The sequence below is a fragment of the Bombina bombina genome, chromosome 9, assembly GCF_027579735.1.
Source record: "Bombina bombina isolate aBomBom1 chromosome 9, aBomBom1.pri, whole genome shotgun sequence".
NCBI lineage: Eukaryota > Metazoa > Chordata > Amphibia > Anura > Bombinatoridae > Bombina > Bombina bombina.
In genome coordinates this window covers 30,657,257-30,679,902 of record NC_069507.1, presented here as the reverse complement: position 1 = coordinate 30,679,902, position 22,646 = coordinate 30,657,257, and the positions used below count along the sequence as shown (strand labels likewise).

Genomic DNA, 22,646 nt, shown 5'->3' with positions numbered 1-22,646 from the left:
GTGGTGGGTTGTAATGTTGGGGGGGTATTGTATGTTTTTTTTGCAGGCAAAAGAGCTTATTTCTTTGGGGTATGCCCCGCAAAAAGCCCTTTTAAGGGCTGGTAAGGTAATAGAGCTGTTAACTTTTTATTTTAGAATAGGGTAGGGCATTTTTTTATTTTGGCGGACTTTGTTATTTTTTTAGGGGGCTTAGAGTAGGTGTAATTAGTTTAAAATTCTTGTAATCTTTTTTATTTTTTGTAATTTAGTGTTTGTTTGTTTTTTGTAATTTAGTGTTTTTTTTTTTTTGTAATTTAGTTTAGTTGATTTAATTGTAGGTAATTGTATGTAGTTTAGTTAATTAATTCATTGATAGTGTAGTGTTAGGTTTAATTGTAACTTAGGTTAGGATTTATTTTACAGGTAATTTTGTAATTATTTTAACTAGGTAGCTATTAAAAAGTTAATAACTATTTAATAGCTATTGTACCTAGTTAAAATAAATAAAAAGTTGCCTGTAAAATAAATATAAATGCTAAAATAGCTACAATATAATTATTTGTTATATTGTAGCTATATTAGGGTTTATTTTACAGGTAAGTATTTATCTTTAAATAGGATTAATTTATTTAATAAGAAATAATTTATTTTGTTAGATTTAAATTATATTTAACTTAGGGGAGTGTTAGGGTTAGGGTTAGACTTAGCTTTAGGGGTTAATACATTTATTATAGTAGCGGCGAGGTCCGGTCGGCAGATTAGGGGTTAAAGTGAATGTAAACTCAGCCTTCGTTCTAAACAGCAGTCTATCAAATATAAAAAAAAAACCTGAGTTTCATTCATCAAATTTAAATTTTCTAAATGTATACCTTTATTTTCATAAATTTATATCAATTTGCGGCTAAACCGTCCTCCGCCCGGCATTCGTGCTCTTTTGCTCATCTTTTTGATTGATTTCTTAATAGCCAATAACGGCTCTAACCACGGGGGGACCCACCCTCTTCTCATTACGTAATATGCGTTCGTCTTTGGTGCCGAGCTAATCTACTGTAAGCTCGTGCACATTTCACGCATGCACAATACTAATAAACACGGCTAGCGTTACATTCTTATATGGATTCCTTTCATTTCCTATACAGCGTAAACAAGAGTAACGCATGCGCAATGTAAAATAGACACGGGAGCGCGCAGTGCCTATACGTAAACAGCGGGTGGGACCGCTGTTTACGTAATATGGATGAAAAGTAGGAAGCAGTGAGTGGGAGGAGCGGGTAAGCGAATGAGCGATATGCAATATTTAAAATAAAAAATAAAATACACATTTTATTAGAAATTTATTGCGGCGGTATGCTTAATCTCAGTAATGACTACAAAACTAGATTACACAAAACGGAAAAATTGACATTCACTTTAATACTTGAAGTTAGGTGGCGGCGATGTTAGGGAGGTCAGATTATGGGTTAATAAAATTTATTATAGGGTTTGCGAGGCAGGAGTGAGGCGGTTTAGGGGTTAATACATTTATTATAGTGGCTGCGAGGTCCGGTCGGCAGATTAGGGGTTAATAAGTGTAGGTAAGGTAGCGGCGATGTTGGGGGGGGCAGATTAGGGGTTAATAAATATTATGTAGGTGTCGGCGATGTTTGGGGCTCATAGGGATAATGTAGGTGGCGGCGGTGTGCGGTCGGCAGATTAGGGGTTAAAAAAATTTATTAGCCAAGACTCTAAATACCGGCGTTAGGAAGATCCCATTGAAAAGATAGGATACGCAATTGGTGTAAGGGGATCTGCGGTATGGAAAAGTTGCGGCTGGAAAGTGAGCGTTAGACCCTTTCCTGACTGACTCTAAATACCAGCGGGCGGTAAAAAGCAGCGTTAGGAGCCCTTAACGCTGGTTTTGACAGCTACCGCAGAACTCTAAATCTAGGTGACAGTTTATTAATGTTAATAACAGGGAAAGTAAGCACATACATTAAATATTTATTCCATTAATGTTTAATATAATTAATTATAGATTGTATGTTGGGTTAATTTGGTGTTTTATTATCCTTGAATACAACTTAGGATGCAGAATATTTGAATATGAAGACAAATAAAACATGACATTTCTGGAGGCACCGCCTGCCTTTCTTTGAGCCATACATGGGAATTTATTATTGGTGCTGCTTACAACAGTCAAGGAGGGTTGTGATAAGAGAGTAAATTAGTATCTTGATTGTGTCTGAGATGGGAGGGATGACACTTAGATCATACATTTTTGGAGTAGGTTATCTGATAAGAAATGCAAAAAGATTTAGTGGAGAGACAATCATTACTAAATGAGCTGGTTTAGTGTTGTTACCTTTTATGTGATCTATTTAGAGAGGGAATTACACATCTATGGCACCTATTAAGACTTGTCCAGTATCATTTTGTTGGTAATAAATAATACTCTGCGCATCTGGTTTATTGCAGCTTATCATTGTTGCCTATGACCTCGGCCAGCCGGTGCCTTATGAGACGATGCTCCCACTGCAAGTGGAACTTGATGATATTGACGATAATGAGCCCATTTTTGTCAGACCCCCTGTAAGTGAAATACAAAGTACAATATGTTGGTTGTGAAACTACTGCATCTGGCTCCTAAAACTGTGTATGTATATATATATATATATATATATATATATATATGTATGTTGTGTGTGTATGTATATATATATCCAACCATAGTGATGAATCCAATGGACAGTATCCGTACTCCCCAGAAACTTCACACAGCAGGCACAGCAGGATTTTCAATCCGTTTAATAGTATAAAGTGAACCAAACGTTTTGGGTCTCACAGGAGCCTTGTCAATGGTAGAAAAAGCAAAAACGGACATGTCCGTTTTGGCTTTTTCTACCATTCACAAAGTCTCCTGTGAGAGCCGAAACATTTGGTTCACTTTATACTATTAAACGGATTGAAAATCCTGCTGTGCCTGCTGTGTGAAGTTTCTGGGGAGTACAGATACCGTCCATTGGATTAATCACTCTGGTTGGATGAACATTTGTTTGGCAGTGCACCTGGTGGTTGCTTGATTGGAGTGTGCCGTTTCCACACTGAACTTTGTATATATATATATATATATATATATATATATATATATATATATATATATATATATATTGAACATTATAGGGCACAGCACAACCCGCTCAGGAGTTTCACTTGATATAACTTAATCTTCTGTTTGACCCTTGGCAGCGCGGTGCACTGCAGTATCAAACCCTTTTGGTCCTTGAACACTCCAGACCGGGAACTGTTGTGGGGAATGTGAGCGGTGCGGTGGATTCTGATGAAGGCTCCAATGCTATAGTGTATTATTTCATTGCAGGTACTTCTTCTATACTCTGTGTAGTGTTTCCTATGGGATGTATATGGGTTAGCAATAACACTTTGTGTATTTTTGGAGATTTATGAGCCTATAACAACTGCAAAATTCATGTTCATGTTTACCCAAAACATGTTCTATTATATCCTAAATAAACTTTATTGTCCATCTCATTTGATCACAATACATACAGGCCCGTGAGCACCGCTTCAGCTATGTGTAACGCTCTTCTATTAGAGGATTTTATTTTTGTATTTCCATGACCTTTAACTGTTATGTTACTGAGACACCACTTCTTGTTTTTACTAATAAAATAAATCAGGGGAGATGACATTTGTGATTTCTATCGTCCTCTGACTCTGTGTATAAAATACTGTATGGAGCTAATTCATTGTTTTGTTAATGAAGAATAGAGACTTGAAATCACTCTAACGTTATATTAAGATAAATAACCAACAATGCAACGTACAGTACTGATTTATTTTGCCTACCTATGAAATGTGTGCTTGTTTCTTTTCCTCCCAATGGGGCTGGAGTGTCTTCAACATACTAAATTAGGATGGTATTTATTGACCTTATCTTGCAACATTCTACGCAGTGATTGGTTAGCTCAGAGCTTAAAACAAATTGGCCACAATAAAGGAGAGCAGGAACATTAATTTTACCAAGGTTTTCAAAGGGTGCATCCCTGAACTATTGTTGATTTTCAAAACTATTTACAAACAAAATGCTAAATTATTTTAAAAAATTTTTTTTGCATTTATACCTTTTTTCAGTGTAAAGCTTAATTGCTGATATATGCTATACAAACACGGTAGTGCTCTATAAGCCAAGATGATGGAAAAAGGTTCTGCTTTTTCATCCTTATCCAAAAAACAAAAACAATTAGCTCTTTACAAAGATCAGATTAGATTAAAACTGTGATTAAATAATTATTGTTGGGGTGTGAAGCATTTTTTTGTTTTGTTATGGAGACACTGTTTATTCTCTTGTATTTTTAGCTGGTAATTTGGAAAACAATTTCCACCTGACCCCAGAAGGGAAGTTGACAGTGCTGCAAAACCTGGACCGAGAGAGAGAACCGTATTACTCCATCATTGTCAAAGCCTCAAGTAATAGGTACTGGAGAGCCCGTAAGAGCCTTAGAACATCCAACATACAGAACTTTGATCCCAGCACAGATTCTACACTGCAGGAAGTGAGGATTTATCTAGAAGATATCAATGACCAACCTCCTCGCTTCACAAAAACTGAATACACAGCAGGTAGGGGCAAGTGAGTCAGATGGAGGTGGATGAGAAATAAGAATACCAGATTAATGAGTATTGAGGGAGGTTGTTCTGAGGGGGATTATGAAGAGATTCCTTGGATATTGGGAATGGTTGCACTGGGGGATCATATAGGGTACCTTGAGTGTTTGTGGATTTGTCATGCTCAGGGAGGGATCATGTAGGATACCTTAAGTGTTCAGCATAGATGCACTGGAGGGGGTCATGTAGGTTACATTCAGTGTTTGGGGATAGATGCGCTGGAGGGATCATATAGGGTACATTAAATATTCATGGATAGATGCATTGGGGGGGTTATGTAGGGTTGAGTGTTCAGGGATATTTGCACTTGAGGGATCATGTAGGGTGCCTTTAGTGTTTGGGGTGTTTGTACTGATAGAGATCATGTAGGATGCCTTGAGTGTTTGGAGTGATTAAACTGGAAGGGTTCTTGTAGGGTGTCTTGAGTGTATAGGATAGTTGCACTAGGGGATCATGTAGGAGTGCCTAAAGGGATATTTTCCACAGGGAATCATGTAAGGTACATTTAGTGTATGGGGAATTTGCACTGGGGGATCATGTAGGATGCCTTGAGTGTTGTACTGGGATGGCTCATGAAGGGTGCCTTAAGCTTCAGGGGTAGTATGACTCAGGGGATCATGTAGGGAATCCCTGAGTGTTTGGAGTGGTTAAACTGGATGGGATCATGTAGGGTGACTCAATGGTTTGGCGATAATAGCATTGGGAGGATCAGGAAGGGTGCCTTGAGTGTTTGGGGGAAGTAGCACTGGGAGGATCATTTATGGTGCCTTGAGTGTTTAGCAGTAGTAGCATTGAGGGGATCATGTATGGTGCCTTGAGTGTTTGGGGTAGTAGTATGGGGGGATCATGTAGGGTGCTTTGAGTGTACAGGGCTAGTTGCATTGGAGAGATCATGTAGGGTATCTTCAGTGTTTGGGGGTTGTAGCATTGAGGGGATCATGTAGGGTTCCTTGAGTATTCAGGGGTAGAATCATTGGTGAGATCATGAAGGGTGTCTTGAGTGTTCAGGGGTAGTAGCATTAGGGGGATCATGAATGGTGCCTTGAGTGTTCAGGTAGTTAAATGGGATGGGATGATATAGGGTGCCTTGAGTGTCTGGGGGTAGAAGCTTTGGGGGTATCATGTAGGGTGCCTTGAGTATCTGGGGTTAGTAGTAGCATTGGGGAGACATGTAGGGTGCTTTGAGTGTCCAGGGTCAGTAGGCTTGGAGAGATCATGTAGAGTGCCTTGAGTGTCTAGGGGTGGTATAATTTGGGGGATCATGTAGGGTGCCTTGAGTGTCTGGGGGTGGTATAATTTGGGGGATCATGTAGGGTGCCTTGAGTGTCCAGGTTCAGTAGCATTGGAGGGATAATGTAGGGTGCCTTGAGTATCTGAGAGTAGTAGCATTGGGGGGTGCTTTGAGTGTCCAGGGTCAGTAGCATTGAGGCAGATCATGGAAAGTGCCTTGAGTGTCCAGGGTTTGTAGCATTGGGGGATCATGTAGGGTGCCTTCAGTGTTTGGAAGTAGTAGTATTGGGGGGATCATGTAGGGTGGTTAAACTGTATTGGATCATGTAGGCTGCCTCGAGGGTTCGGATATAGTAGCATTGGTTGGGATCATTTGGATGCATTCTGTTTTCAGGGGTAGTAGAATTGCGGCAATAACGTAGGGTACCTTGAGTGTTCAGGGGGGTAGTAGTATTGGGGGATCATGTCTGGTGACTTGATTGTTCTGGGGTGGTTGGACTGGATTTTTAGGCTATCTATATTGTATTTTTTCAATTATTTGTAGAAATGTTTTCTAAATGTTTTTCTTGACTTCTAATGCTGCTTTGTTTCTTAGGTGTTGCAACTGATGCAAAGGTCGGCTCGGAGTTAATAAAAGTGCTTGCGCTAGATGCAGACGTGGGGAACAACAGTCTGGTGTTTTACAGTATTCTGGGCATACAGTACATTAAGCTGCACTCCAATGATTCAGATGCTGTAAAAAATGTCTTTGTCATAGGTAAGTAGTTTACTGTAGACTCTACTCAGAGCACATCATAAAATTCTAAACAAAAGGAACATCATTTCATAAACAGGATATGCTAGAACTTTATCATATAGGTTGTAAAACACATCATTTTAATAGCCCCTATATTTCCTGGTCCTCTCATTAGGACAATACATAATATAACTAGAAGGAAAATATATTTTAATTGTTATCAGGGCATCAGCAAAACAAATGACACCGTGCGCAGAGTGTGATATCATTACAGCTATGTGAGTTTTGGAATTATGTTCTGAGTAAATATTAACAAGAATTAAATGTTGGTATTTTAAAAGGACAGTAACAAAACCTGTGTATTTTCTTTTTCTTTTTTTTTAATCCAACTTTATTGATTTTCTGCCCAGTTGTACAAAGGAGGAACATAAAACACACAATACTGTATATCATATATTACAAATAATCTGATAGTTCCATAAAAATAAGTAATAAAGATTCACAGGGGAAATAAGTAAAGTAAGCAATGTCTCATCAAAACCCGCCGTGAAAATTCTGAAAAGCATCCTTAGAACACCTGTCTCAGACTACCTGTAAATAAATTGTATCATTAATAATATAGACAATAACAACCAAAAACAGAAACATACAGAAAATGTAAAGGTCATAAGCTGCATCTTTCCTGTGCAATGCATTTTCACTATTATACTATGCCAGTGCTTGCCTCACCCTGCTACACAGTGATTGCTTACAGCAGTGCACAACCTCATTTATATATAGCCTATGATTGGTCACAGCAAAGGTTTTCAATAGCTACATGAAGAGAAGAATGTGCTTTAGAGAATATGGTACATAACATAGGAACTAGTGGGGCTGATGGGTAATGTTCACAAAAGAAATATATAGTAAAACTTGTCATCTGCCAGATCTCAAAGATGTAGCCACCAATAAGCAAGTGCTACCCAGAAAACCAAAAATAGATTGCATCCTAAGCTTACATTTCTACTTTTTCAAATAAAGATACCAAGAGAACGAAGAAAAATTGATAATATGAGTAAATTAGAAAGTTGCTTAAAATTGCTGCTCGATCTGAATCATGAAAGAAACAATATGGGTTTCATATGACTTTAAGAGTATTTTGTGAGTTAAAGGGACAGTCAACACCAGAATTGCTATTGTTTAAAAAGATAGATAACCCCGCCTACGCACATGGGGCTACCCCAAACAGGCTCTCCGTCCCATGACACTCTGGGAGAAGGCTTGGCTGGGAGCCCATTGTCTTAAACACCTCTTATCCTTCCACTACAACTTCCTCACTAACTCACAACCCTCCCACAAAATATCACAGCACCATGCTTGGGAAAAAGAAATAGGGTTCACTGCTCCACTGGATCTTTGGCACTCCAGAATTATGACCACTAAAAAACTCCTCCACTGCGCCACACTTTGGGAACTATATTACAAAGTCCTGGTTCGCTGGCACCTTGTCCCAGTTGTCCTACATAAGATCTACCAGTCGCAATCCCCTGAATGCTGGAGGAAATGCAGAGCTAGCGGTACGGCACTTCACATATGGTGGTCTTGCCCAGTGATCCAGCCATTATGGAAGAAAATATACGCTCTCCTCCATTCACTTGGCCTCACTCCCCCATTCACTCCAGAAGTGGCCCTCCTACACATGCAGATGCCCAACCTCACCCCCCCTGAGGAAGCCCTCACAATATATGTCCTTATGGCCACGAAACTCGCCCTAGCCAGAGCCTGGAAAGAGGAAAGCTCACCGGCTCTCTCCCAGATTATATCCACTCTCCACTATGTGGGACAAATGGAACAATATTCCTATAAAGTCCTTGATAGGGTGGACTCTTTCCACAAGATCTGGTTCCCTTGGATTTCCAAATTCCCAGCCTGGGATACTAACCTTTAGACCCCCCTCCCCTAGTGCTTCCCTCCCTTCCCCCTCCCCCCCCCCCTTTTTTTTTTTTTTTTTTTTTCTCTCATTTTTCCTCCCTCTGTGTTCTCTTTCCCCTTCCTCCCCTTCTCCCTCTTATGGTCGCTACTCCCCCCAGGTCCCGCTGTTCCCAAGACAGTAAGATACTACTCCATAATGCAGTTAATAGCAGACACAGCTCCATGCGATATTTCCTTATATAGACCACTTTCAGAAAAGAGACCTCTTTCATGCCCCTTCTTTTTTTTTATATGCTCTTACCATGTATATGTATATGCTTGTATTTACTCAAACTATTGCTATATCTCCTTATCTATTGTGTTCACACCTACAATTGTTTTTGTTCCATATCATTTGAAGGCTTTGTATTGTTTCTCATTTAATTGTCTCAATAAAAAAATTTTGATCAAAAAAAAAAAAAAGATAGATAACGCCTTTACTACCCATTCCACAGCTTTGCACAACCAACATTGTTATATTAATATACTTTATAACCTTTAAACCTCTAAATGTCTGCCTGTTTCTAAGCCACTAAAGGCCACCTCTTATCACATTCTTTTTTATTTGCTTCTCACAACAGGGGAGAGCTAGTTCATGTTAGCCATATAGATAATATATGATCACGCCCATGGCTTGTGGCAGACACTGCACTAATTGACTAAAATGCAAGTCAATAGATAATAGATAAAAAGTCATGTGATCAGGGGGCTGTCAGAAGATGCTTAGATACAAGGTAATCACAAAGGTAAAAAGTATATTAATATAACTGTATTGGTTATGCAAAACTGGGGAATGGGTAATAAAGGCATTATCTATCTTATTAAACCAATACAATTTTTGGAGTAGACTGTCCCTTTATACCAGTATTTACAACCTGTTTGGAAAATCAACTGAACCACAATCTGTAAACTGAAATTTAATCTGCATTAGCTTCAGAATAAATAATAAATAAAAAAAAACTAAAGCTGAACTTAGTCGGTAGGATACAAGTGAGGTAGCCTGACAATCTGCCTAATGTAATCAGCAGTATTAGATATAGTAGTGAGAGGCAAAAGCTACAACAGATATACTAGGGTTCATTTATCAGTTTGCCCACTAGATGTCAGCGCTGCAACAAAGAAGAGAGCAATGAATTCACGGGGATTACAAGTTATGTCACTTTTATAAATGCAACAAAAAGGGCTAATGGTGCTTTTCAGCTACTTCACAGTTCAGACCCTAAAACATTTCCTCCTTGTGTGAAATCATCACAGGTTAACAGGTTCCTGATAAATATCAGCTAAGGTCCTGGGGCACAGAGAAGTAATATTATGTGTTGTCATAAATATTATAGTCAGGGTAGAAAGATAAATTGCACAAATATCACAGGGGGTCAGTAAAATCTCAGGAGAATACAATGTAACACCCCCTTACACCAGTATGCTCATCTGTGGCTTCTCAGGGGCCAAATGAAATTGTGCTCCTGCCCTGATCTAAACTATTTAGCATGTTGCAGGGTCAGCGAACTGTTGAGTAATTAAGTATGCAGGATGTATTTTATCCTCTGTTGTGAGTAGAAATCACACAATTTGCTGATTTAAATTACAGGAAAACCAGGCAAAATAAAGAAGTTGATTTTCTCTTTAACTATAGCTGTACATTACATATGAGATTATTGTGCTCATTTAACCCCTGAGGCATACAGTGATAGACCAGTCTTGCTGCCGTTAGTATAGTCCTGGAAGCCCTTGCGACAGCTGACGTACAGGATAACACGGCCATTGCATATAGGTAAACGACAATCCTAGGAATTGCTTTCAGGCACGATACTCCCATATGGCAGCACTGCAGGGGTTAATGGCTTCTTTCTTCACCTTTTCAAGAGCTTTAAAATAAAATATTTTCACAAAAGAAGCTACATCGTACACTGTTAATTACAAATATATTTTATATCTTAAAGGGACACTAAAGTCAAAAATAAACTTTTATGATTCAGATAGAGCAGCAGTTTTAAGACACTTTCCAATTTACTTCATTATCAAATTTTGCACAGTCTTTTTATAGTCACACTTTCTGGGGAACAAGTTCCTACTGAGCATGTGCACAAAAGCTCACAGGGTATATGTATACTAGTCTGTGATTGGCTGATGTCTGTCACATGATACAGGGGGCGGCAAATGGGGTAAAGATACATTTGTCAGAAAAAAAGCAGTTATTACATTATCTTTATAATATTATGCACTGCTACTGTATTTAGTGGTCCGTTAGAGTTACCACCAGTCTCCATCTTTAAATCTGGAAAAAAATATTTACAGCAATGCGGGAAGAAATGGATGTGTCTCATAGGGAAAGTACCATGAATAAAATAGTAATTTCGTCAAATATTGAAATAACAATTTAATAATTAAACAAACTAAAAGTATACAAAACAGAGAAATACACCCATGATTAGCCAATCATAAACACATGACATTTAAATATCCCAGTCAAAACATTTATGATTATTATCCAATGGCAATCCATATAAACAAAGTCCTCAATCAAGTAGTCGTAACACAGACAGCGCTTATGAATTGTATTTCACAATTAAACAAAATAATTCACTTTAAAAAAAAAATCATATGTCATAAAATGTATTTTCTTCATCCTCCAACAGGAAATGTGGATGGGATTATTCGCACCTTTGACTTGTTTACAGCTTACAGCCCGGGCTATTTTATAGTGGATATCATGGCCGCGGACCTGGCTGGACACAATGACACCGCTGTGGTTGGAATATATATATTAAAGGATGACCAGCGTCTTAAAATTGTTATTAATGAGATTCCAGACAGAGTGCGCGAATTTGAGGAGGAATTTATACGGCTTCTGTCAAACATCACAGGTGCTATAGTGAACACTGATGATGTGCAGGTAAAATATAGGCATAAAACTGGATACAAGAGATTTATATTTACAGAACACATTGTATTCTGATGAGATTTGGTGCTTGCACTGTACATCTAACATTAATACGGTCTCACATTCCTGCGCAGTTTCACGTTGACAAGAAGGGACGAGTGAACTTTGCACAAACCGATATGCTGATTCATGTAGTAAACCGCGATACCAACAGAATTTTGGATGTGGAGAGGTGAGAGAAAAATAAATATATCTGTAAATGTGTTAAAGAGACATAAATCTTCTTGTCTATATTTGTTTATGTCCTGCTAAAGGGACCTGGACTGGCAACGCACTACTGGACACAGCCACTGAGCTATCTGAGAATATCATAGAGCTGCCAATCACCAGTCATATTCTACTGGAACGGACTTTAACTAAGTGCTTAACCCATTTACTGGGGTTAAACACAGTTATATGTAAGCAATAGCGCGATAATAACATGGGATAATACATTATGGGAAGTGATCATAAAGATCTGCTGACAAAACAGGAACTAATGAGATTAAAATGATTTATTTATTGAAGAAGGCTGCTTTATAGGAAGATATATAGATGATATCAATAATATGAAAAATGTCACAAGTTTAACAGACAGGTGGAAAAGTTACTAGTCCACTCAATATTACACATAAGAAAAGGCTGATTTCGTATTAGTCCTGGACTGATGGAAATTTCCAGCTACTTAAAGAAACATGAAATTCAGAGTACATGATTGATATTGAGCATAACATTTAAAAGACTTTTCAATTTAAAGTTTTTATCAATTTTAGTTTCTTCTCTTTGTGTCCTTTGTTGAAAAGCATATCTAGGAAGGCTAAGCGTTAGATGTGTGCACTACTGACATAAGCTACTGATTGGTGGTAACACACATATGTCTCCCATAACTGGATTTAGAGTGTCAATAAGTGTTATTTATTTTAATGTAATATAGAGATTGGTGACCTTTATATGTGATTGCTTTAGTATAAAAAGACTGAGGCAGATGTTAGATTGCTAATTAAGGTTCTGTTTACTGGTTATGTGTGAGAGCTTTAAATTGCCATTATAGTAAAAAAAAAATGCCATGCTCTCATTCATTAGAGCATGTCATTTTATCACTATTGATCACTGCAAATCTATGGGTTTAACCCCCGCAAAAGGGTTAGGATAAGTACCACTTGGGAGCTGCAGAGAACTGCTGGTCTCGAGCAGAAACTAACACTGAGCCAATCAGCACCGCTAGTTGCACAGCTTTGACATTATATATGCTAATTGGGGGTATTTCTGAGCTATGATCCTTCTGAGACCTCAACAGTTGCACAGCTTTGACATTATATATGCTAATTGGGGGTATTTCTGAGCTATGATCCTTCTGAGACCTCAACAGGCCAGAAATATAATTTTGCTACCGCACAGGGGACCCCCCAATGCTTTAAGTGTTCTCAGTCAGAGATTCCTAATGTTTCACAGTAACAGGAATTTCCAAATAAGATTCTTAAGTTTGTTCAATCTAAAAAGTAAATTCTGAGCAGTGGACTCACTATACTGTAATATGGCAAAATGCGATATAGTGTATCTGTCTATAGTAACGTCTTGTTCATTCTGAGAAGGGAAAACCATGCTCCAATGCACCAGAGAAGCTTTATTAGCTCATGTGAGCAACGATTCTGGGCTCCAGCCCCTTTTTCAAGCTAACAAAATGAATCACACAAAGTGTTATAAACTCAACCACTAATATTTAGGCCAAACAAAAAGAGGGAGCAGCAAATTACATCAGAATTACACATTTATATTAACCTTTTATCTCCCAGTACTAAGGGAACGAGCCCAAAATTAAAAACACATGGAGGGAGATCAAATTATTTTAAACACTGAAATGCAAAAAATAGGGTGTTACTTTTAGGATTTACACAGGGGATAATATAAGGTCTCCTTAGGTTGTTTTTAATTTCTGGGCTTATCCCGTAGTACTGGGAGATAGTATTTTTATAGCGCCTTTCTCCCAGTGGGACTCAAAGCACTTTTTCAGCGCTCGTTCTCGGAATAAATCAAATTGGCAGCTAAATAGTAATAGTTGTTATTATTACCCAATTTAATGGTACTCATTTTATCGACCTCGGAAGGATGAAGGGATGAGTCAGCCCTGCCAGGATTTGAACCTGTGACCTTTTGATCTTTGAACAGGCTTTTGTAGTCAGGGCATTTTACCAACTGAGCTACCTCACCGGCTAAAATGTGTAACATTGTGATGTCATTTGCTCCTCCCTCTTTGTGATTGGGGATTGGCCCAATTTTAGTAGTTGGGTTTATAACACTTTGTGTGATTCATTTTTTGTTAGCTTGAAAAAGGGGCTGGTGGGGGGAATCCTGGAAACCATGCTCCCAAGTTCTTCATTGGGAGAGTGCTGCTCTCTACAAACTTATAGTAACGTCCTTTTCTCCAACATAGGTGTGTCCGGTCCACGGCGTCATCCTTACTTGTGGGATATTCTCTTCCCCAACAGGAAATGGCAAAGAGCCCAGCAAAGCTGGTCACATGATCCCTCCTAGGCTCCGCCTTCCCCAGTCATTCTCTTTGCCGTTGTACAGGCAACATCTCCACGGAGATGGCTTAGAGTTTTTTAGTGTTTAACTGTAGTTTTTATTATTCAATCAAGAGTTTGTTATTTTAAAATAGTGCTGGTATGTACTATTTACTCTGAAACAGAAAAGAGATGAAGATTTCTGTTTGTAAGAGGAAAATGATTTTAGCAACCGTTACTAAAATCGATGGCTGTTCCACACAGGACTGTTGAGAGGAATTAACTTCAGTTGGGGGAACAGTGAGCAGACTTTTGCTGCTTGAGGTATGACACATTCTAACAAGACGATGTAATGCTGGAAGCTGTCATTTTCCCTATGGGATCCGGTAAGCCATTTTTATTACAGAGTAAATAAGGGCTTCACAAGGGCTTGTTAAGACTGTAGACATTTTCTGGGCTAAATCGATTCATATATAACATATTTAGCCTTGAGGAATCATTTAATATGGGTATTTTTGTAAAATAATATCGGCAGGCACTGTTTTAGACACCTTATTCTCTAGGGGCTTTCCCTAATCATAGGCAGAGCCTCATTTTCGCGCCGGTATTGCGCACTTGTTTTTGAGAAGCATGACATGCAGTCGCATGTGTGAGGAGCTCTGATACATAAAAAAGACTTTCTGAAGGCGTCATTTGGTATCGTATTCCCCTTTGGGCTTGGTTGGGTCTCAGCAAAGCAGATACCAGGGACTGTAAAGGGGTTAAAGATAAAAACGGCTCCGGTTCCGTTATTTTAAGGGTTAAAGCTTCCAAATTTGGTGTGCAATACTTTTAAGGCTTTAAGAACAAGGGATGGGGTTCTACTCCAATCTGTTCGTAGTTCCCAAAAAAGAGGGAACATTCAGACCAATCTTAGATCTCAAGATCCTAAACAAGTTTCTCAAGGTTCCATCGTTCAAAATGGAAACCATTCGAACAATTCTTCCTTCCATCCAGGAAGGTCAATTCATGACCACGGTGGATTTAAAGGATGCGTATCTACATATTCCTATCCACAAGGAACATCATCGGTTCCTAAGGTTCGCATTCCTGGACAAGCATTACCAGTTTGTGGCACTTCCGTTCGGATTAGCCACTGCTCCAAGGATTTTCACAAAGGTACTAGGGTCCCTTCTAGCGGTGCTAAGACCAAGGGGCATTGCAGTAGTACCTTACTTGGACGACATTCTGATTCAAGCGTCGTCCCTTCCTCAAGCAAAGGCTCACACGGACATTGTCCTGGCCTTTCTCAGATCTCACGGGTGGAAAGTGAACGTAGAAAACAGTTCTCTATCTCCGTCAACAAGGGTTCCCTTCTTGGGAACAATAATAGACTCCTTAGAAATGAGGATTTTTCTGACAGAGGCCAGAAAATCAAAACTTCTAATCTCTTGTCAAATACTTCATTATGTTCCTCTTCCTTCCATAGCGCAGTGCATGGAAGTAATAGGTTTGATGGTAGCGGCAATGGACATAGTTCCTTTTGCGCGAATTCATCTAAGACCATTACAACTGTGCATGCTCAGTCAGTGGAATGGGGACTATACAGACTTGTCTCCGACGATACAAGTAGATCAGAGGACCAGAGATTCACTCCGTTGGTGGCTGTCCCTGGACAACCTGTCACAGGGGATGAGCTTCCGCAGACCAGAGTGGGTCATTGTCACGACCGACGCCAGTCTGGTGGGCTGGGGCGCGGTCTGGGGACCCCTGAAAGCTCAGGGTCTTTGGTCTCGGGAAGAATCTCTTCTTCCGATAAATATTCTGGAACTGAGAGCGATATTCAATGCTCTCAAGGCTTGGCCTCAGCTAGCAAAGGCCAAGTTCATACGGTTTCAATCAGACAACATGACGACTGTTGCGTACATCAACCATCAGGGGGGAACAAGGAGTTCCCTGGCGATGGAAGAAGTGACCAAAATCATTCAATGGGCGGAGACTCACTCCTGCCACTTGTCTGCAATCCACATCCCAGGAGTGGAAAATTGGGAAGCGGATTTTCTGAGTCGTCAGACATTTCATCCGGGGGAGTGGGAACTCCATCCGGAAATCTTTGCCCAAATTACTCAATTGTGGGGCATTCCAGACATGGATCTGATGGCCTCTCGTCAGAACTTCAAGGTTCCTTGCTACGGGTCCAGATCCAGGGATCCCAAGGCGACTCTAGTAGATGCACTAGTAGCACCTTGGACCTTCAAACTAGCTTATGTATTCCCGCCGTTTCCTCTCATCCCCAGGCTGGTAGCCAGGATCAATCAGGAGAGGGCATCGGTGATCTTGATAGCTCCTGCGTGGCCACGCAGGACTTGGTATGCAGACCTGGTGAATATGTCATCGGCTCCACCATGGAAGCTACCTTTGAGACGAGACCTTCTTGTTCAAGGTCCGTTCGAACATCCGAATCTGGTCTCACTCCAACTGACTGCTTGGAGATTGAACGCTTGATCTTATCAAAGCGAGGGTTCTCAGATTCTGTCATTGATACTCTTGTTCAGGCCAGAAAGCCTGTAACTAGAAAGATTTACCACAAAATATGGAAAAAATATATCTGTTGGTGTGAATCTAAAGGATTCCCTTGGGACAAGGTAAAAATTCCTAAGATTCTATCCTTTCTTCAAGAAGGTTTGGAGAAAGGATTATCTGCAAGTTCCTTGAAGGGACAGATTTCTGCCTTGTCTGTGTTACTTCACAAAAAGCTGGCAGCTGTGCCAGATGTTCAAGCCTTTGTTCAGGCTCTGGTTAGAATCAAGCCTGTTTACAAACCTTTGACTCCTCCTTGGAGTCTCAATTTAGTTCTTTCAGTTCTTCAGGGGGTTCCGTTTGAACCCTTACATTCCGTTGATATTAAGTTATTATCTTGGAAAGTTTTGTTTTTGGTTGCAATTTCTTCTGCTAGAAGAGTTTCAGAATTATCTGCTCTGCAGTGTTCTCCTCCTTATCTGGTGTTCCATGCAGATAAGGTGGTTTTACGTACTAAACCTGGTTTTCTTCCGAAAGTTGTTTCTAACAAAAACATTAACCAGGAGATAGTCGTGCCTTCTTTGTGTCCGAATCCAGTTTCAAAGAAGGAACGTTTGTTGCACAATTTGGATGTTGTTCGTGCTCTAAAATTCTATTTAGATGCTACAAAGGATTTTAGACAAACATCTTCCTTGTTTGTTGTTTATTCTGGTAAAAGGAGAGGTCAAAAAGCAACTTCTACCTCTCTCTCTTTTTGGATTAAAAGCATCATCAGATTGGCTTATGAGACTGCCGGACGGCAGCCTCCTGAAAGAATCACAGCTCATTCCACTAGGGCTGTGGCTTCCACATGGGCCTTCAAGAACGAGGCTTCTGTTGATCAGATATGTAAGGCAGCGACTTGGTCTTCACTGCACACTTTTACTAAATTTTACAAGTTTGATACTTTTGCTTCTTCTGAGGCTATTTTTGGGAGAAAGGTTTTGCAAGCCGTGGTGCCTTCCATCTAGGTGACCTGATTTGCTCCCTCCCTTCATCCGTGTCCTAAAGCTTTGGTATTGGTTCCCACAAGTAAGGATGACGCCGTGGACCGGACACACCTATGTTGGAGAAAACAGAATTTATGTTTACCTGATAAATTACTTTCTCCAACGGTGTGTCCGGTCCACGGCCCGCCCTGGTTTTTTAATCAGGTCTGATATTTTATTTTCTTTAACTACAGTCACCACGGTATCATATGGTTTCTCCTATGCAAATATTCCTCCTTTACGTCGGTCGAATGACTGGGGAAGGCGGAGCCTAGGAGGGATCATGTGACCAGCTTTGCTGGGCTCTTTGCCATTTCCTGTTGGGGAAGAGAATATCCCACAAGTAAGGATGACGCCGTGGACCGGACACACCGTTGGAGAAAGTAATTTATCAGGTAAACATAAATTCTGTTTTTATTGCTTACCTCACTATTAAATGCTGCAATCTCTGTACATAAAACGGTAAATGTCTCATCTATGATATTTTCTTGTGTTTTGCTCTAATAAGAGTTATTCAGATGATTGATGAAAATAAGGAGCAGCTACGAAATCTTTTTCGAAATTACAATGTGTTGGATGTCCAGCCCGCAACTGCTGCCAGAGCCCCCGAGGACCTGTCTGCCCTGCAGGTAACAGTGCTGCTTAACCCATGGTTTTTCCTACTCTATTTACCAGGACCTACAAACAGCTCAGATTAGAAAAATATGCATTGTTTTGCAGTCCCAGGACACACCCCTTGAATAGCATTTGAATATTGTTTCTTACTTCCTTTGTTGTGGCCAATTAGGTACATTTATAAATGATCTACGGCACATATGAACCAATCACTATGCAGCATTTAGCATGGTCAGGGTCCTACATTCCATGGAATGCCCTCCTCCATCAGGATATTGGAAACACTACAATTTTTAGAGTTAAATTACAGGAGAACCTGGAAAAAAATAATAATGAAAGTGCGCTACAATGTTTGTATTTTGCATAATTAAACATTTTAATGAAAGGGGGTGGAGCCAACTACCAAACTGACTGGACGCACGCTGCAAGAGCACCGGCTCTTTATTTTACTATTAGGGGCAAATTGCTAGTTCTATATATCTTTCAATCACCCTAATGAAGACCTCTGCAAGCTCATTCCATAAATTAAGCTGTAAGCCAAGAACGGAAGCCTGAGAGACGAAATTAACCCAAATCTAGGTCCTTCCATGCAGCCACGTGGATACAGAGTACAGCCGCAAACACTAAAAAGTTGGAGGCAGATTTGCAGTTCAATTACACCTATAAACTAATCGCATCTGTAAAAATGGCACTAGGGGGGCGTGTCCAAGCAGGATCCATGACAGGATCCATGACAGGAAGCATTTTTCACAGCTCGTCAGGAATCCTCAATGAATAATCTAATATTACTGTCTGATGACAAAATGTATATTATAGACTCTTGCTAAAAGCTACATGAGCTCAGGAAGAACTGAAGAAATCTATTCTTAGTCCTAGTAAATATTTTAATATTTAAATCTGGGAGGCTGCGGCCTACCCGTATGAGCGTGGCACTTCCCCCCACCCCCGGCTATCTGGGTTAAGTGGCCACATACAGAGTTTAAAGGGAAGATTTCATCTTATGCTCCTATAATACGCTACTGCAGATCTCCGACTAACCCCGACCAACAATCATGGCTCATATATCTGGCCTGTCATGGGGTATTTTGGAGAAACTACTGAGTGATCATTACGGCAGATTGGAGAGACGCATAGAGTCTATTGTTAGAGGCCGCTGATTCTTGGAAGAAGCACACGTTGAGAGCGGCAGTTCTGGAGAAGCTATCTCCCATTTTACAGAGAACACCATGTCTCAGAATGCAGACACAGTGGAGCAGCAGTTCAAGAATACTGAAGTGCAATGCGGACAACTCAGTACTCTGGCGATTTCCCTACCATGTAAGTTATCCGGAGCTTCAGCGATGACAGGGTTTGTTAAGCAGTTAGACCAGCACAGGATCGCAAACTGCTTAGATCAAGGAAAACCTCAGGGACTCACGAAAATGAGAGGATCCCAAAGACTGCATACACCTTTACTTCAAAGGTAGCAGAATATGGTACACTGGTTGCTCCTCATTGATTGCCCTGGTACACAAAGCTGCAAAAAAAGCCCCACTTACAGAGAAAGGACTACATATTAAAAACACCGCAGACATTGCAAAATCTGGAGTGGGCTAGGTATGTGACACTCGTGGAGACCTGTGGGATACATTATTAAGTGGTCTTGGCTCCTCTCATGTACTACGAAATAGCGTAATGCTTTGTGTACCCTTGTTTTTCTTCAGACTTATTTTTAGATAGATATATTGCATTGATAGCCAGTAACCATGCTGTATTTTGCTCTTTTCCCCTATTATGTGAATTTCTAATCTTTCATTTTATATATGACGACTCTATAGTCTGATGGTATCTTTTTTTTTTCTCTTTATCTGCACTAAAGATGTAAACTTTTTATGCTGTAAACTTGTGATTGTTGACCAGCTATTATTGTCCCCTTGATATGTTAATAAGTCCTAACATATTTCATTGTATGTCTGCTTATTGCCTTGTAGGATTCATATATGGCAACTCATTCATTGATCATCTGCTTGATCTATGTTAAATGATTCATTTCTATGTGCTGCAGTTCATATCCTAGTAGATTACAGGCATTTATATTTGTATATTAGCTCACCCAAATGCGTGAGGAATACTTAAATGTATATAATGACCTGTGAGCCTCCAAGACTGCGCAAAAGTCCCTAGTGAACATAACTGTGGAGACCCTGTTTATTGTGTATATGGGGAGGCATAGCTTCCCTTCTGTATAGCTCCATGTTATTTTCCCTTTTCCTGTCTCTGGCAGAGTTACATAGCCTCTTCCCAGTTAGGAGAGCTGAGGTTGTTCTCCGAGCCCCAATACAGTTACTACTAATAATTTAGATTTAATTGCCCTCCCTTAAGCTTTTTTTTAGGTTTCTTAATTCTTGGACTCACTTGAGGTCCTAGTGTCATAGGAGGGCTAATAAATGGTATAGGCCCATAAGTGACCTATCCTTTTTTAAAATCCCCAGTTTAGAAGGTTTCATAATGGCCCTGAAAGGGTTTCTGCTGTTTCTGGTGAAGGAGGAATAAAAAAAAAAAAAATGAGGGAAATATTGGGTTTTCTCCTTTAATATTGTATTCTGAATTCTGTAACCAGTGCTGTGTATTGTTATATCTGAATTGTTTGTCATACGAGCGAACTGTATGTTTTTCTTTCCTTTGTTCCCTCAATAAAAATAAAAATAAAAATTAAAAAAAAATGGCACTAGCACCTACTGAGGACTTCCATAAAATGGTGCAGACCCTGCTGGGAAGGCTGGGAAGGCGGATTGAGGAGAAATTTAGCAACCTCTCAGCCCTATTGAAATCAGCTTTTTGTGAACCTGCTGACCAACAAACCCCATCGGGCGAGGACCTTTCTGAGGCTAAGTGGACTTCCGAGGTGGCCATTACCCACCTACTGAAGGCGCAGGACACAGTGATCTCATTCCTGGCAGGCCTTCAGTGCATACAGCCGACTCCCCCAGGACCTGCTAGGCCTCAGAGTCAGAAAAATCAGTGTAACTGGCGCACAAATACCTCACGATTCATTGGTAGTCCCTTGACACCAGCTGCAATGCTTGAAATCCCAACTCCGGACTCTGGATTTGATTCAGCCAGGAGATTACTCTCTTCACCCATTGAGAAGACGACGCGAAGAGGCCTGAATGTGGTGCCCCGGACTATGAAGCTGGCTATTTTTTCTGCAACTTGCTGCTTCAATGCCACAACAGAAATACAATGCGGCCATGGACAAAGTGCGATCTCTCACCCCTGCCTGAGATCAGGTGTGGGCTAGCCTTTTTAAAAGTCGAACTGGGGTAACTTCGAGATCCTTTTTACCCCAATTAGGAACATTACATCTACCACTTAGGGTCAACGACCAGAGGCGAACTATACAGCTGGAACGAAGCTGAAATATATAGCTCTCGTATATTCATCTATGGTCACGCAACTTTATAACCCTGTTTACATAAGTACCTCAATAATGTTTTGCTACCCTGTTTGGTTTGAAATATTTTCTTGCTAACTCGTAATCAGTTAGGTTTACATGTTTCTGCTTAGTTATATGGATGTTTCCACTGCACCGACCACTTCAGTTGAGGTTACTAAATTGAAACTCAGTAAGATTGTTATTCCTAGTGTTGGCTAGTGGGGAATTATTTTACAGTTCATTCTAGATTTCAGATCCGTTATTAGTATGTAACTGCTGTGCATGAGCGATAAATGTACCCAGTACTATTTATATCTATTTCCAGCTCTTCTTGCGATCTAATATTTATAATACAACCTATGGGCAATACATCGCAGTAACTTAGGGGTCTCAGTTTAGCTTTTATATAGTATATAATATGTATATTCAGTAACTTCTATTGGGGGGCTGGAATGCAGCCCAAGTTTCCTTTAAACTTCATCTAGTTACTACTCATTTGTACCCTTGAGATACCCTTTACGTCTGCAGATAACCTTCCCCTTCCTGTCCCTTAGTGTACAGGGTATAAGCTTACTAATAAATGGAAACTAGCATTTAGTATCCCACAGACTTACACCCTGACGAGATCCGTATGGATTGATTCTAAGACCCTCACTACTGTTTGTAATATATGTTTGCGATATGTTCATTGCTCAATACTGTTACCTAAGCCGAGTTACTGGGGTATATGCTAACTTGTTTGAGACTCCATCCCCTTATACATTAGAATAGCAAGGTACACATTGTCTTGCCAGTGAGTTCTTCTATATAAATACTGCATCAGCATGTGACCCATAGTCACAGCAATCTGCTGCCTAACAGTTATATTCTTTGGCCCTTGACAGACTCTAGTATTATACCCTAAAATAATCTGATGTAAAGATTGCACTTAGATGTTAGTTGCCAGGATATGTATGTGCCTCAGTCTTAGTCTTCACCTTTACTCCCCTATGCACTCTGAACTGAACGGATCACACCTCGGAATAAGGGTATAAGCTAAGGCCAAATAATAATAAAATCATTTGGGGCTTAAAGGGACAGTCTAGGCCAAAATAAACTTTCATGATTC

The 22,646-nt window shown here is 40.0% G+C and overlaps 1 protein-coding gene across 1 annotated transcript in view; it reads left to right on the top strand.

Annotated features, from left to right (window-relative positions):
• CDH23 (cadherin related 23) overlaps positions 1-22,646 on the top strand; it is a 1,210,211-nt gene that overhangs the window by 1,151,260 nt on the left and 36,305 nt on the right. The window contains exons 55-61 of the mRNA XM_053692025.1: positions 2,434-2,547; positions 3,205-3,334; positions 4,333-4,596; positions 6,467-6,628; positions 11,194-11,450; positions 11,573-11,670; positions 18,017-18,137. Coding sequence (XP_053548000.1) covers positions 2,434-2,547; positions 3,205-3,334; positions 4,333-4,596; positions 6,467-6,628; positions 11,194-11,450; positions 11,573-11,670; positions 18,017-18,137 — 1,146 coding nt within the window. The remainder of the gene's footprint in view (positions 1-2,433; positions 2,548-3,204; positions 3,335-4,332; positions 4,597-6,466; positions 6,629-11,193; positions 11,451-11,572; positions 11,671-18,016; positions 18,138-22,646) is intronic.